General features: G+C 38.1%; 1 protein-coding gene across 1 annotated transcript; it reads right to left on the bottom strand.

Moving 5' to 3' along the window:
• Positions 1–1,267: 1,267 nt before the first annotated feature.
• dbpa (D site albumin promoter binding protein a) lies at positions 1,268–17,130 on the bottom strand. Its single transcript, XM_066675408.1, has 4 exons — positions 16,152–17,130; positions 12,618–13,055; positions 4,873–5,117; positions 1,268–4,417 (listed from the first exon to the last, which is right to left on the bottom strand). The coding sequence occupies exons 1-4, from the start codon at positions 16,336–16,338 to the stop codon at positions 4,202–4,204; spliced, it is 1,086 nt and encodes a 361-aa protein (XP_066531505.1). The 5' UTR covers positions 16,339–17,130; the 3' UTR covers positions 1,268–4,201.
• Positions 17,131–18,112: the final 982 nt, after the last annotated feature.

The raw sequence follows: 18,112 nt of genomic DNA, 5'->3' as shown, positions 1-18,112 counted from the left end.
ATTTTTTTTTATCAGTGAATAAGGGTAATCATTTATTGGTGTGTCAGGAAAAAAAGCCAAACCACATTTCCCAGCATCCCTAAAGGTAGGAACAATAGACATTATCAGTGAAGTTTGATAGTGGTATGCTGTTGGGATTTGTAGTTCATAACAGTCACAAACAGGGACCTGTTTATATTCCACATGTGGAGAGAAAAAAAAAAAATCAGGAGTACAATACCCGCAATAACATTTGGTAGAATACCACTACTGCAAAGAGAGGGTAGGCTACCAATGCCCATGAAATCTCTTAAACGTGTACACAGAGTTACATAGAAAAATAGCACTGTCAAAAGTTTTGATTTGAGCTTCTACAAATAGTTCTGGTGTAACAAATAAACATCTTCTCCTTTGACACGTGGCCCTTGGCAGCGAAAAGCAGCACCAAGTCAATGATGGCAGAAGGAGTAGTTTAGATTCCTCCAGGAGAAAGAAAGAAAGAAAAAAAATCACAGTTGCTCAATTCTCATGTTTGTATAAACTCATACGAACAAGGACAAGACAACAGCCCCCACAATGCACTTGGGGCCATTTAGAGTCTTGGTGGATGGTGCCAAAACGGAACAGTCTTTGAGTTATTCTAGATGGCATAGTGACTACAAAGGTACAAGAGCTTCACATTTTCTTTCCAAGGTTGTTGCAAGAAAATGCTGAAAGGGAACAGAGGAGTAGTAATTGTAATTGCACCAACAATGATAATACTAGCAATAAGAGTAACAAGAATGGAAAAGAAATACATTGAAATTTGAGTGTTTAAAAACAATTTTTTTAATATGTCCAGCACTGTTTATATAACCTTTCCGAGATGAGCTGATAGTGTATTATGTGTTTCCCTGGTATTCTCCAGGACAAAATCCTTATATATACTGTGTGTGTGTATGTATATATATCAGCCAGGAACCATCATTTCTTTTTGCTTTTACGGAGGCATTCCCAGACACCTGAGCAAATTGGGCAAGCTTGTTTGTTTTCTGTTTTTTTTTGTTGTTTGTTTTTTTTTTGTTTTTTTTTTTAATTATTATTATTGTAATCATTGTGTTTGGTATAGATACTACATGTATTCAAGTTATTACATCTAGAATCACATATTCAAGCATATATTCATGTACACACACATACCTAGTGAAATAATAGTTTCATGTTTATTTTTTATATATATATATATATATATATATATATATATATATATATATATATATATATATATATATATATATATATATCGGTACATTGATTTTTTATTTCCCAATGGTACAGTAGTATTAGGGTGCATTTCATCTATAAAGGTTAAGGATATCAGTTTACTGAAGGGCAGCATTTGAAAGGCTACACAATGCCTGCATAATCTCAACTGACATAAGTGTAGCTATTTATAAAGGTTTCTTCCTAGAAGCATCTGTATACTACATAGCCAGATGTTAGTGGACATGTGCTAAATTATGATGACGCCATACATTTTCTGTTGGGGATGGGGCTTATATAAACTTCAAGTGTACATCTGAACATCTCTGTCCACAATGGATGAACCTTAAAATAGTTGAATGGACGAATAATAAAAGGTGTTTACAAATATATGGATGTATAGTGAAGGTGTCATTTAGCTTTTTGAACACTGCCCTTCAGTAAAAACCTACCCGGTTTTGTTTGGATATTTTTTTTGTTTGTTTGTTTGTTTGTATTTGTTTTTTAATAAACATGTGTTTCTGTCTATATTCAACTCCCTGTTCAATAGGGAAAAAATAAAAAAGAAGAAATAAACCATTATTAAGAGAAACAAGGTTGTAGGCAGTTGAGGACACTGTGTATTTGCGTTTTGTGTGTGTGTGTGTTTGTGTGTAATAGAGGATTTGGGTAAGCACCATATAAAAAAAGACAGCTGTCAATAAATGGGTGTTTTTTCTTTATAGCTTCTGTGCTGATCATAGTACGCGAGCATGCGTCACCATGCAACCCACTCGCTGCCAACCAAGCCCAGGCAAGAAAATAAATTCCATCATTACTTATCGGAAATAAAGCAGAATTGACGGAGTGAGAAAAAAGAGATAGAGTGAGAAAAGAGGGAGAACTGTACTGATATAGCTTGGAGTATGTATGCAGATACTGTAAATCTATGTAAATCTATCTGTATGTGTATAAATGAGCAGACTTCATGCAAGGAGTTGGATTGTGCGTTACATCATACTGGCTGTTAAAACCAATGTCCAGTTTGTGTGCATGAGTTTGTGTGTATGTGTGTTTGTTTGTGGGTGTGTATGAACAAATCAGCCAGAACATTAAATCCACCTGTTTGTTTCTACTATCCACTCCAGTTACCATAGAGTTGCACTCTTGCTGTTGATATAGTTACAGATTGTAGTTCATCTGTTGCTCTGTGTACTTTGTCAGCCACATTTTTCACTGTTCTTCAGTTGTCACAAAACCCACCGGACCACCACAGAGCAGATATTAACTGGAGTTAATAAACACCCCAGTTTCACTGCTGGTTGGAATGAGAATAACTGTTCAAGCAAAAATATCCAGCTCCTTTGGGCAACACTTCAGCAAAAGGTGAGCTACCTTCTCTGACTTTATGTCTACAAGGTGGACCAAAAACGTAGGTGTGTCTAAAATAGCCAGTGAGTGGGCACAGTCTTGAAACACTAAAAAAGGGATGAAATGGGTCTATCAAATATGCAGAGCAACTAATGGACTATAGTCTATGATTGCAGAACTACAAAGTGTGCCTATATGGTTAGTGGAGCTGATAAAATTGACATGAATGTAGAAACAAGATCATTTTATTTTTATGACTAATCAGTGCATACACATCTACACAAGCACACACACACAAATATATATGTGTGTGTGTGTGTGTGTGTGCTTGTGTAGATGTGTATGCACTGATTAGTCATAAAAATAAAATGATCTTGTGTGTGTGTGTGTGTGTGTGTATATTGTAATAGCTTAAACGTTTAAAATATATACATAAATTTTCTCTAATGTAGTGAGCAAGATGTAGTGTCTGGAGTTTTTCAAAGTCTATCTCTCTTCTATCTCTTTTACTTCTTTCTCTCTCAAGTCCAAACAAGACCAAAAACATGCTGAAAGTCAAGGAAATAAAAAGGAATCAAGAAAAAGAAGACAACATCAAATTAAGTGCTTTAAACAAATTCCCAATCTACCCAACTCTCATTCTGCTCTTGGCTTCACTTTCAGCTGCTAAGCTTCTGCTTTTTTTAAAAGCATCCATTCATTTCAACCCATTATTACATTCTACCATTTCAACATCTTTATCTCAAAAGTCCATACATCTAAAATATATCTTCCAAAAAATCCTTACATGTAAAATATATCAACCAAACAAGCTCGGTCCTGATGTTGTTGTTTTTTTGTTTTTTTTGTTTTGTTTTTTATTTATTTATATTTTTTTTCTTTGAAAGTATCTTCATATAGCCCTCTTTCTATACAACTACCCCTACCCACCCATATATAAAATATACAAAAATTATTATTTTCCAAAATCTCTTCACCTGTCTGCTTCTTTAAGTATAAAAATATACATTTGTGTCCTATGTCAAAATCTCGTTGTGTGTCTCATCCACCTGCCCCCTTTCTCAGACTCTTTATCTTATCTTTTCAAAACCAGTTCAAAAATATACAATGTTTATGTTTTGTGTCATAGAAAAAATTACACCTGTGTCACCTCGTTAAAATCCTCTTTCTGTAAGAATAAAATAAGCCAGTATAATCAAGGAATGTTCATAAAGTCTGGGTAACACTGTAACTGAGTGGACAATCAACTCTTTTTTAAAAAATGTCTGGAGCTTGGTTTTGCACCACAAAAATAACTGGCATAGCATTGCTGGAAAAAGATCAATACTCACAGAAAGTTTTGGAAAAGTATCCTGAACAGTGTTTACGTCTAGACATTGTGAGCATTCCCTTTGACAAGTGGGTTATCGAACAGTTTGCCAAAGTACTTGCCGTGGCCATGCACAACGGCACCTTTACTGAAACAGCACACTCACAAAGAAATAAAGTTTGAAAGTGTTGCAGTGCAAGTTTGGAACAAGTATGCCCAACAGACCGCTGTCTATCTCAGGAATTCCTGCTCTTAAATCTCCTTTGCTATTGTTTCAAAAGACTGAACTGCTCCTGCATTCGTCTGTCTCAGTCCTCCTCTTCATAGATCTCCATGACGACTCTCATACTTGTTGATGATGTTGCGACAGCGGCCCAGCTCCTTCCGCATGTCGGCTACTTCCTGCCTGAGTGCTGCGTTCTCCCGTTCCAGGAACGCAGCTCGGACAGAAATCTGATTCTCCTTCAGCCGCCGAGCATCTCGAGAACGCTTCGCTGCTTCGTTGTTCTTTACACGACGGCTCCAGTACTTCTCATCCTTCAGGGATATTAAAAGAATGACAGAAAGAAAAAATAAAGATGAGAGTGGTCAGTACAAAACTAGACATAGCAGAACATTTTTCCTATTTTAACATTTTATTTTTCATGTGTTTGCCTAGAATGAAAACAGAATGCTCTGGTTAGCAGAATTATGGTAAACTAATGCAGCATCACATAACGTATAATCTTGACATTTGAAGATTACAGGATTTTACTCCTCCTATAAAATTACTATCTGAATATAACTGGCTTGTAACTCACTCACTGACTTTTAACAACCTACACCACAAGGGGGTGCTGTTTCACAGCTTCCCATCAATGGGACTATGTCTTATTGGAAATACAAGTGTTTGTTCCGACAGCAATTTTAAATGTTAAATTCTTGAGTTGAAGAGAGTTATCAAATAAATTCTTATTATTAGAATAAACTGGTCAATTGTTACAAAGTAGTACCTTCTGTTCATCTGGCACCAACATCTTGCGGGCCTTCTTGATCATGGGCTGAGGCTTGAGCTCCTCATCAGAGAAACGATGTCTTCGGGGGTCAAAAGCCTCCTGACCTGGGACACTGGACAAAGCCAGGTCAGCAGGGTCAGGGTCAAAGTTCACCATGACATCCGCAGCATTGTTGGGAAGGGGCCCTGGTGGAGGTGGGCAGGAGGAGCTTGGAGACGGGTCCTGCTGCACTGCCTGTCCGCCTTAAGAGAGAAAGCAACAGGGGTTACTTCCAAAAAACTATCACAGGCTTCTGATGATAATAGACAGCAGGGATTAATGAGATCAGTACAGGAAATTACTTCATAATATAGTTTCATTTTCCATGTATGACATCAGGCAGATGCTCTTATCCATCATATTACAGATGAAGGCTAATGCAATATAAGGAATCATGTCCAGGATCTCCAGGTGATATGGAATGTTGTTCCTGCCCAAGCTGGGAATAAAACCCTAGTCTGCCATGTAAATGGTAGCAGTGTTACCCACTGCACTATACCAGCTACAATCATATACTTTCTTCTGAAAGGGAAATATTTATTAGGCTCAATTCAGAATGCAGCAGGTTGTCTCCATACCAGAATGTTCTGAGCATTTTATTCCAGTCATACTCTGTTTACTGGCTTCACATAAAGTTGTTTATTGACTGCTGTTGGTATTAGGCAGGAGGGATTAATAAGATGAATGCAGGCAACCATACAAAAGTTACACTGGAATAGAGAAAACATACAGGCATTACTTGACTAAATATACATACTTGACTTGACCTTGTAAAAAATAACCTTATATAAAAGTGCTGAAAGTAAGAATGTTCATATTCATTAATACACCTAGAAATAACTATATAACTACTATATTCAAGTAAATTTTGCAACTTGTTAAATGGTCCATTTCACTGTAATACAAAATGCATCCAAATTAATTAAAAATTAAAATGAACACTTCTTATTCATTCATACATCATCTGTAACCGTTTATTCAGTTCAGGGTAGCGGTGGGTCCGGAGCCTACATGGCAAGGCAGGAATACACCCTGGAGGGGGCGCCAGTCCTTCACAGGGCCACTTCTATCTTACTTACTTATTTACTTAGTTTTTTATAGGCTTAGATTGGTTTTGTTGTTAAATGCCATGCATTGTATATTGTTGAGATAGAACTGGTCATTTTTACAGTGCTGCATTCTGTATCTTTCTCCAGAACCGCAAAATCCAAAACCATAAGACTGAGTCAGTAGATTTTCAGACTAGGCGCTAGGGAGGTTGCTAAGAGGACCATAAAATAATCTTAAAAGTTGCATCTGCACTTATTTAAATTTCATTAAACTAATTAGACTTGAAAAACACTTGTTTTAAAATAGTATATATTATAATATGTGGTACATCAGTAGTACATCTTATCCAAGAAAAGGGTTTTATCTTGGCATAAACACCTTTGACAATTGTTGCTTTTCGGGACAGAGTGAGAGGATTACAAAGCTGTATGGTAATGTTATTTTTAAGGCTAGACACAATCATATATTGTAGCCACGAGGGGGCAGCAGAAGACAGTGAGGCGCCTCACCAGTAAACGCTAGTGACTGCAGTCAGTCATAAGCCAAAAAACAGGCCCAGTCTTTATACGTGTTCTACAAGCCAACTAGTGTCTCTTTTATATTTAAATCCGTGTCCTTTACTTCTTTATAATTCTGATACCACTCAGTGAAAAAACATTAATTCGGTCTTAATTAAAAAAAAAAAAAAAAAAAAAAAAAAAAAAAAAAAAAAAGATTTCCAATATCTGCTTTCCATTAGCACGTGTGCACTTTGCGTGTTCCTCTTTTGAATAGAAAAAAGAGGGTAAAAGGCTTTTAGTGCAGTAGTTGAATGCCATGCACTTGGCAATAATTATTATATATTAGCAATAATGGTATTTCATACTGCAGTTGCAGTACACTAAAAATGCACAGTTTTTAATCAAATGCATATTGCAAAGGCAAATGCTGAAAATGAAGGACATGCATATATAATGAAATTAGTACTATTTTTCATTTAAGGCTGAAAGTTTTAGGCACTTTCCTTACTCATGACACAAATGTTATACAAAAAATGTATAAGACAATTCAAGTTCACACACACATGAGCCTATCCAAGTGTATATTGTAACAGGAAAAATGTATATTTTTCTAATGAGCCATCCCTTGCAAAGCCATTGAATCTCCAGCTTAATGTTGGGTTTCACCCTCAAAGCAAAACATGCAAATGAAATGACATGGAAAGAAGTGTGATATGAGAACGCTACACAAAAATCCAGCCTTCTCTCCAAGCGGTATTATACAGCTCCTAAGAGCATAGTTTCCTCCTTCTCGTGCATTTAAAAATACACCCATGGAGAGAGAGAGAGAGAGAGAGAGAGAGAGAGAGAGAGAGAGAGAGAAATCCTTCCTTCCCTTGGGCATACAGAAGATCCTTCTTAAGCATCTTTCTACCTCAGAAGGAAACATCATAAATAAGAAGCACGGTTATCTGTAATTCCTTCACGGCAGAAAACACATACTGTTTGTGAAATTACAAATATGATACAGAAACAATGGCAATATTTCAGGGTGGCAAAATGATGATACATATTATTGCAATGTTTTACAGTATATTGTGCTATTTTGAGTTTACTGTTATTGCTGTCTGGGGAATTATGACCATATGCATGATTTATTGAAGTGAACACAATTGGTCCTGTTTAACTGGAATATCAAATAAAATATATTGTATCATTTTTAAAAGTGTTTTAAGATGTAGTACCCCCAATGATGGGTCAGGTGTGGTAGAATAATAAGTAATAAAAATACTAAAATAAATAAATAATGTAAAGTAATGTAGAATTTTTTTTTTGTCCATTAGTAATGGTTCATAAAAGCGCTACACTCTTTGGAGTCATGCCATTGGAAGGAAGCACATTTGATTCCTTCAGTACCATTCCATAAATGAGATCTCTGAATGTGAATAACCCTTTTTAATATTTCAAAAACTTCCATATAAGGTAAGGGCTGGTAACCAGAATGGTCTAGAATCATATTAAAATCATATATAGTCTAGACTTACACCAGCTCCTTTATTTTGAAGGGTTTACAAAAATTAGAATTACAAGGCAATTTTGACATGAGAGCAAAGCTTCCTCTATTTCTCTCCCATTTTCTGGCCTTGTGACTCCTCCTCTTCTTCCTCTACCCCTCCCTTCCCCTTGCTCTCTCACTTCATTGCTCTCTGCATCAGCACGTGACAAGTTTCCTGCACATGGCCTCAACGTGTGAGACAGCAGCGTGAGGGAGAGCGAGGGAACAAGATTCAAAAACAGGCAAGGAAAATACACACTGGCACAGCCCCCACCCCTTCCAGTGTTTCTCTCCTCATCTCTCTCTTTCTGTTTCCTTGCTTATCCCTCAGCTGTTTTTCTTTGCTGCGTTTTCCACAATGCCTCTGTCTGAATTGAGTGTGTGCGCTGCATTACAAAAAAAATAGCTTTCACATGCATTGCATATTGCATTTTTGGTGTAGGATGCGCATGAATGAATGCCTAAAACAAATGGAAATAATCTGACAGCATTACATTAATAAAGCTGACCTTGAGCACATTAGTGTTTTCTATTTGATGTTGTTGCAATATACATATATACCTAAATGCATCCAAATGCACAACTGAAATTACTGAATTCTTTTAATGTATGGTGCACACACTGCAGAAACTAGGGGTGACACTATACCCAACGTGCCCAAGTAAGATGTTGCTGTGCCCCACTAAAATCACTGAGGTAAAAACCCTATTTTATCTCGGATTGCTGAGCAGAACTACAGGACACACCTTGCAAATTCACTGTAGGTTCCACATTTCCCACAATGCCCAGTGCCTTTTCTAAAACTTGAGCAGCTAACCTCTTTCAACCAGAGCCAGCTTATTTAATTTTTTCTTCACACTGAGAAAAAGACATTTGTACATATTTAAACGAAAGTCAGTCATGTAACAGACAAGATAATTATTGCTCACAGTGATACAGTTTGGTTACAACCACTTATAACCATATAATCTACCCAAACACACATTACACCACTAAAGCAAACATTCTGATGTTCCCTGCACAAAGAAAAATAAATGTAAGAGCATGTAACACCACCCAACATAACTTCTCATGAGCATGTCCTTTTTAAAGACTTTCATTTATTAATAGTTCACTCGTAGACAATTCATATTCAGTTAGGAGCTGCAGAAGTTTAGTTACACAATTCTCTCACATTTTCAGTGAACCCCATGTGTATGTCAGAGGAAACTAATGTTTAAAAACAAAGTTTTGGCAAAATGCAAAATTGAGGAGGTTTATAATGTTTCTGTTTTAATTTGTTAAAGAAAGTGCACATAAGCAGAATGAATGCCATTAAGAAAAAAAATATTTAATGTTTATTTATCAATTTAATTTCACATTTCCATGCAAGAATAATGGCCACTTAAGTGTTAAATCACTTAAAAAGTTTAAAAGGCTTTTTACTAGAGGCACATTTGTGCCCCTATGACTGATTGGTAAGCAAAGGGGTGCAGCAGTGCCCCTCTAAACTCTGTGCCCCAGTACAACAATAGTCTAGAAAGGCCACTGACAAGAACATGGTTTGAGTAATCTCCATAGAAATCATGAGATGAAATGGGGCATACTGAAGCAGCTGCACATGAGCTTAAATTCATAATGCACAATTCCATGTTTCACCTATAGGAGTATAGCACTGGATTCATAAGCAGTTGAACTGTGTTCCCAATAGTTTTGGGACGATCCAAATCTTATGATTCAACATCAGTACCTGATATTACTAATGATCTAACATGGACAAGTGCCTTCAAATAATCATAATAGGGTTCTACTATCTATAATCAGAAGAGTACATGCTATTACTGCAGCTAAGGGTAACAAACTACCTATGAATACCTATTTCCAAAGAAATGTTGGATGAGCATGTGGCCATATAGTGTTTGTACAACCAATGATATTTGCCTTGAAATACATTAAAATGCATTGGTGAATGCTTGATGTCATGTGACTGCATGGCTTAGACTTTTACAAATGATTTCCATTTGTTGGATCACGTGGCATGACTCATCAAAACAGCCATGAAACACTTATCTCGGGCATCTGAGGTTGGGCAGAGCGCTCAGCAGCATGCAAAATTTGGGGATTTGTTAAAGGCCTCGTTTGCATTCTGAAACCTTCTACAATATCAATGCTGCAAAGGCCAGTGTCATAGTTGACAAATTATATATTGTGCAGGCCTTGTTTAAAAAAAGCACCTTGGGTTTTGCTTCTATTAATATCATAAAGCTACTAGCCTTCAAATGGGAAGCTTGTGCCTTTCGCTTGAGTGAGCTTAATGCAGCATCTGTTAAGAGAAGGCTCCTGTGACTAACTATTTTCATCCTGTTTACATCACATAAGACCAAAAAACCCAATGTTTTTGTGTCTCTGTGTGGAAGTGTTTAGAATAAGTGTTTAGCTGTATTTAAAGTCATAAAGCCATTTCCGTAATTCTTTCTAACAAGCCTGCAAAAAAGTTCAAATGTGTATGGTCAGCCCTAGGTGGCCCTTTTAAAGATATTTTGTGCACAGTTTATATTCCCCAAAGAAGAGGATGCTGTGAAGCATATACATATAAGATCCCCTGTTTAATGCCATTTGGTTTTTAGAGGGGTATAAAGTACATTGAGCACTATTCAATACCTTTGGGATGAAGCAGCATGGCTTTTATGATCCAGAACTAATCATCTGACATCTGTATCTGACCTCAGTGATGTTTATGAGGCTGAATGCAATCAAGGCCGCTAAGAAATGCTCCAATATTCACTTGAATAATATTCACTGAGTAGTAGAAGCTGACAAACTCTTAGATTATATTCCTCTTAGATTAAGAAGAAATGCTGATGAATATGTGCTTCTTTTTAGTCATATGTAAAAAGCTACAAGCTTAGTTAGCATATCTTCTCGTCCTGAGATTGTAAGGTTATTTGGTTTATATTTGTTTATTTTTGCAGCAATCTTGATTTGGCTACAAATGCTTCAGCCCCAGACAGTTTTGTACATTGCCCCAAAACAGATCATTTATTTGCTCACAGTTCACCAAAACAAAGTAATAAAAATGTACTTGCACTGCATGTGGAATGATTGTGGAACAGCATCATAAAAAATCATTATGCAAACTATGACCACTCTTTGACCAATGAGAAAAAAATACAACAGGGTTTTGATATAGTGAGCGATAGTGATACATAACTCATAAAATCCTTTCAGACTGGAGATATTCTTCACACACAGGACAATCATTTGTGTGTGAGGGCAGAATTCAACTGACCTAGGAAACCCACTAGTTTATGCCTTGATGCAGTAAATGTGAGCCAATGAACCAATGCTTGACTCACATTTAAACTACTGCCTTTGTGCCTGGAGCCACACACAAACCTCAGCAGGTCATCAACTTACATTCTGAGCACACACACTGAAACAGTCACTGAGAGTTCCCATAGGTTCATGCATGCACACAAGTCTTTCATACAAATATGTTTCACAGCTATTTGACAAAGTGAACAAAAACAATGTAATATTTAATCAATGTAAATAACAATATTTAACCCAGTATAGTAGCTTTTCAGGAGAAGGATCAAAACTATTTTGATAGGAGCATTTCTATTAGTCCATTCAGCATGAAACTTTCACACAATGTGAAAGACAGCAGCTGCATTACAATGATGTAGTAAATTAAAATTCACAAAAGATAGATACGTGTTTTTAATTAGACAGTGACGATTTACACAGGGCAGTAAAATAAAAGAATATCGAGAAAGAAAAATTCTTATTATTATTAATTTTTTATTATTAAAACAGTCACAGGCAAGTGGAGTACAATTATCTGTGAATTAGTGTACTGTGCATTATCTCCATTCAAATATTTATTTATATATTATTCAATGGGTACAGCATGGAAAATAAGTGCTTTCGTCATGATATTTTATACCATGAATCTCAATGTTTGTTTATAAAGATCTTTGCAATGTATATAATGTTCAAAAATCCAGTTAAAGGAACGGGCAAGTTTATTTTTTTGTTTTGTTTTGCTCCTGGGGCTCCCCCCTAGTATAAATCATTTTTATAGCAATGTACTGAAATCAGTAAGTGGGGGGTAGTGGTTTCCTACCCTCCTCCTAAAGTTACATAGTGCAGTTTCAGAAGTGCTGAGCCCAGAGTAGCAATAACAGAGGCCCTTTTCTCCCTATAACAGGTCAGGGAAGCATCACAATGATTTTGAAGCTGTAATAATAAGGCAAAAATATTACATAATGTTCCTTTAAGGTCTGTAAAGTACTTGGAAGCTGATGAGAGTTTTTGCTGTCTTCAGCTGATTGTCTTCTTGTTATTAAATATTAACAGTTTGAATTATACTTTATTTAAATTTAATAATTTATCTTTCCATTTAAAGATTCTTGGTGCCATGTTATGTGAACTCACAAGCTCCTGCTAGTTTAGGTTTCCTTTCTCTATATGGCAATTAAAAAGTATTTGAATGCTAATGGTGCACCCTTGTGGATTGTTAGATTTTTTACAGAGAAAATTAACTCAGTGCTATTTATTCTGTTTCGTTTTAACAGTATGAGGGCATTTTTGTAGTTAGTAATATATAAAACAAACCTACACATATATACACTTACCATGTACACACTCAGGACCTCCCAGCATCCCTGGTGTCTGCCCCTGTGGCACGTCCAGGCCTAGCAGCGAGGAAGAGGAGGATGAGGAGGAGAGTGAAGAGATGGAGGAGGCAGAGGAGGAGCAGGGAGGAGGTGAGGATGGGGGGCACTGGGAGCTCTGGCTGGGTACTGCAGACTGACTGCTCTGAGAGGGGATTTGGGCATGGGCGCTGGAGGCATTTCCTGATGGCATGCAGCCCATCCCGTTCTCCGTCAGGAACTCTTCCAGATCCATGTATTGCAGCTGGAAAAGGCTGCCATCACAAGGCAGGGTGCGCTCCCACAGTAAAGGTCCCAAAAAGGCTGACTGGGAGGAGCTTCGCATGGTGCCCCCGCCCCCAGCTACACCCCCAACCCCACTCAGAGAGTCCTCATCAGAGTCTAAGGGCTTCTCTTTATCTATAACAAAAAAAAAGAGAATGACATATTATGATTATTTTCTGATGTTGATATCAAGTATACTGATTCTGATCTGATCAATTAAATTAGTAGTGAAATTGTAATCCTCAGTGCTAACATCACTGCTAACCCTAGCTAATCAAAGTGAAAATACATGATACAGCCCATAAGTAAAATGCAAACACTTACACTGACAACTGCACAGACTAATATTATGTATGTTATATATGTGTGTGTGTGTGTGTGTGTGTGTTAATTGACATATATTCCTTTCTCTGATACGAGTATAAGTATGGTCCATTATTCCTATCCTAGTGTTCAGTGTTCTTTATGTACAGATGACATCAATTCTATTTGATGTCACATTTTATATCAGGACAACAAACCTCATCATGACATTGATAAAAAAAATATTTCATCATATTTCCCACATTTATGTAACACCTTTGCATTACCATGCTTAATCTGTCATAACAACTCATGAGAGCATGCAACATCTGACACTGCATTTTTATGGGGTCAAGTAAATACTGATCTATTATTCATTAACAAGACAGGAAAAAATGTCTGAAACAAAGTGGTTTTCCCTTTAGTGAAACTCAATGAACTGCTGGGACTGCTATGACTGGGATACTTAGTACCTTGGATGGCAAAGAAAATGAACAAATGGAACCTTGCCCAAATCAAAACTCACCTCCCACCCAAAGCCAAAAATACCAATCTAAATCTTATTGCTGATATATGATCTGATGAAGCAGTATATTGGAAAACAGTTATGCTGGGAACAGCTTAAAGTAAGTGAGAGGAATATAACAGGCAGGCAACAAGATGGATTGAGACAATCAGACCAATAATAAACATTCCATTAATAAGCCTAAAGACCAAAAAATAACTAACGCTATCCATACAGTTTCCAGGTGTGGAAATAGACATGGTGGCTTTTAATAATAAGAATGACTATGAATTCATTGGTAATTACTGAAACGAGTGTGGGCTAGTTAGCTTTGGGCTTATCATATATTGCAGAGTACATAAATATTTTCTATTGTCTTTAATATGATCCAGAAATGCTCCACCTAAAACGGCAACACAAATTAAGATGTATTTATTCTCTTGGCTATAAATGTGCCATGCACAGAGTTTTAACAAGAATGTGACACACATGCACGCTTGAGAGTGTGAAGCCTCTGCCATCACAGCTGCCATAAGCTTGGAATCACACACTGACACCCTAAGGGCCAAACTGAGGGCTGCAATGCAATCCAATTTTGATGGAGGGGTGAAGATGAGCAAGACTTGAGAGACACACATTGGCTATGAATCTGAATCAGACTTTAAGCAAGGGAGAAGGATACTCAGAATATTACATGTTAGGGGTCTATCTCTTTTTGAAAATATAGTAGACATCTAGCAAATATGGCTGTTTAAAGTGTCTGTGGAACGTCCACATCCTATGACACTGATGTGATGTTGATATGTTAATGTTTGTTGTTTTAGTACCAGTGGTTCAGACACAGCAGTGCTGTTGGAGTTTTTAAACCCCTCAATGTCAATGCTGGACTGAGAATAGTCCACCAATCAAAAATATCCAGTCAACAGCATACTGATGAAGGACTAGAGGACGACCAACACAAACAGTGCAGCAACAGACGAGCTACTGTCTCTGACTTTACATCTATAAGGCAGATCAATGAGGTGGGTGTGTCTAACAGAGTAGACAGTGAGTGGACAGTCTTTGAAACCTCAAGGAGTACTGCTGTGTCTGATACACTCGTATGAGTGCAACACACACTAGCACAACACCACCACATTAGTGTCACTGTAGAGCTTGAGAATGAACCACCACCCAAATCATACCTGCTCTGTGGGGGCCCTGACCATTGAAGAGCAGGGTCAAAATGGGCTTTTAAAAATGTATGCAGAGCAACAGATGAACTGTCATGTGTCATTTAAACTTTCCAAATTTCCAGTTTATTTACTCTGTTACTGTAATTTGACACTGAGCTTCTATCTATCATATCAACTTATTATAGTAGGAGTACAGTTTCTAATCTTCTGATACTGTTTTTTCATTACACCCCAATAACATTAATATTGGAGTTCAGGCAATATGAACTTTTTGAAACCACTAACAATTGTATGTTAAAAATGTTAAAAAATAGCTTAAACATCTGTAAAATATTTTTCTGCCTTGCAGTTTATTGATATATGCTGAGTATCATTCTTTTTTGTGTGTGAGTGTACTTCAGTGATATCGATGGTTGAAATGAGGAAAGAATCAAAGGCTGACACATAGAAAGAGGTAGTATTTATGTGGGGTGTTTTGGGGGGTGGGGGGGTGGTGAGATGAGAAGCAGAAAAGGAGATGGAGAGTGTGGGAGTATTTGAGGGCGTTGAACAAAGCCAACAAGAAGCAGCTCTGGCTGAGTAAAATCCTGTGATGCTAGAGCCAACCTACAATGCTTCACATGTAAAAATGGAGCAGTCCTCACTAACAAAATAGAAAACGTTCCCAGAACTCAATTTCTGCACGTTTTAATCTAAAAATAAAATCACCATCTATTTTTGCAATTTTAAATTTCACATGCCTTATAAAAACACATACATTTTTAAAATTATTAATAAATTCAGAGAGCATCATCATTAGTCCTGGAATTTACTGAAAGGAAAGCCTCTGAGTGCTAGTTGTGAGAAAGATATTCCACCAGAGAGAGACATAGAGCAACAGCAGTCATTAGCGCTTGTGTGGTCAACAGAACATTTTGTCATCCCTTTAATGCCAATCATTTTTGCCTTTAAGAAATACAACTGAAAAAAGGCCTTATTTTAAATGATCCATGAAATTAGCTCTTGTGGGAATGTTCTGTGTTCTTCCACAATGATACATTCCGCGTGCAGTTGGTTCTTTCATATTTTTTTTTTAAAAGACATGTAAAAAAACACAAAGAACAATTCATATCAGTGCCATTATATATATATATATATATATATAGTGCTGTAAATGCAATACTCACACAACATGAACAACAAAGGGAATAGTGAGTGGGAGGAAAGGGTTGTAGGCCTCAGCACAGAGAGAGAAAGAGTGAGTCTCACCTTTCATATCACAGCAGTCTTTCGCTCTGTTGTCTCCTTTAATAGGAAGCTGCAGAAGAGATTTCAGATTGGCCATAGAGTTCAGGTGGCCATTAGGAGTAGAAGGCGCTGGATTAGCAGGACCAAACTGTGGACTGGCTCCAGCGGGTAGCTCTGGAGGTAAAAGCTGAGAAAGTTGCCTGGACATAGCCTGACAACAAGTTGCCTCAGGTTCAGCCAGAGATTGATTTTGAAATATGTTGGAGCAATCTGACTGACTGTGGAAGTACAGGGAATGCCAGAGTTCTTTACAGTTGTTTTTACCTCTTTCAGAGAGGGCAGAGGACAGAAACGTGAGGCTCTGAGCCTCTAACTTCGTGCAAAAGCTTCCTTAAAAAACGCTGCACTAATCCATTCCCATATGGAAACTGAAAGGCGTGTTTACGTCCGGTACAGTATGTTCACTTCAGTGAGACAGCTCCATCTTCTTTCGGAGACGTGCTAGCACCTTTAAGAGCATTTAAACCTGCCACCCTGAGAGATTCGATCCAACAAAGTTGCTGGTCACAGGTCTTCAGTCTTGACGTCGTGTCGGTGGACAGTCCGTTCATTTGTTGACATTTGTCACCAAACTGAGTTGGCGCTCCTCCCGGTCAGGACGCAAATATTCTCCGAAAAACTGAATCAGTTGGAAACGACGGCCGTCCATGGAGCCAGACGACGACGAACGACGCATGAATAAACGTCAGTAGCAGAAATGTAGGGTGGTTTGCGTGTTAAATCCAGTCTTTTTAGGGAATGTAGGAAGAATCTAACTAAACAAAACCGACCTTCTCAAGTAGGCTGAAGCACACAACGGAGCCGCATATTAAATACGCTGAAGTGGAGCTCCGTGGATGCTACCGTCTTTCGTTCTTTGTCTGTTGTTGTTTTATTCCCCACGTACTGTCTCGCTATTTAGCTTGTTGCGACCGCTTGTCTCTCGCTCTCTTGCGCGCTCGCACCGCGGCTCGGGAGTCAGCTGGAACGAACACGGGCAGCTCTCGTGACATCACCTCTCACGGGGGACGAGCGCGAAGGGGAGGGGTAATTAATATTAACGAAGAGAACATCTTCTAGCCTCGCCCTCATTGACGCGAAGAGCAGCGCACAGCCAACGGCGTCGGTACATTCTTGAATATTAATAAAAGGCCACGCCTTCTTGTTTAACACTTTCTCCGCTGTTCCAGTGCTCGGGGGCTTCAGGCTGAGGCACAGACATGTGGATTCTGCACCGTCAGGCGAGGCGCCAAGCAGAAAAAAAGTCTTGAAAGTGCACTTCTCACCAAGAGCAGCATTCAAGCTGTAGTTAGGCTCTTCCAAACCCACTTGTTTAACCACAAGGAGCTTTGTATTTATTTGTTGACCAAACGTGTTCGTAGAATAGCTATTCATTTGTACACGTTTAGAAAGGCGTATATTTGAGAGTTTCTCGGTGGCAATAACATTAACAACGGTATTTGATCTACCATTCATAAGTGTTTTAGAGAAGTGAGAGTCTAATGTTTCTTTAAACATTATCCAGATAACGCCGAAACGTGAGCGTTTCCATTTGGCCGACACAAATAGCTCCGAACAGCACCTTAAGGCCCACACCAGAACTCAGCTCGAGCACATGGCCTAAACACGCGCTTTGCTGCCTACCGGCAGCGCTGCCTCCACGCGATTGGCTTAAAGTAGGTCAGTGTCTGCCCTTCGACGCATCCCATTGGACAAATGTAGGTCAGTCGCTCCTCCCAGACTTTTCCCCATGCTAGGGCCGCGTGAGACGGGAGTAAAACAACATGCAAAGGAGGCCTGGTGAGATCCCGTGGATTAGCGCAGGCAACTCCTGTAAGATCTAGAGATCAAATGGACTCTGCCCTTGCATGTTGAAAAATGAAAACAAACATCTGTGGACCAGCTCCTTCCAAATTATTTTTAGCTTTAGAATCCCCATTTAT

Source organism: Hoplias malabaricus, chromosome 6 (assembly GCF_029633855.1).
Source record: "Hoplias malabaricus isolate fHopMal1 chromosome 6, fHopMal1.hap1, whole genome shotgun sequence".
Lineage (NCBI taxonomy): Eukaryota > Metazoa > Chordata > Actinopteri > Characiformes > Erythrinidae > Hoplias > Hoplias malabaricus.
This window is presented reverse-complemented; position numbering and strand designations above follow the sequence as displayed.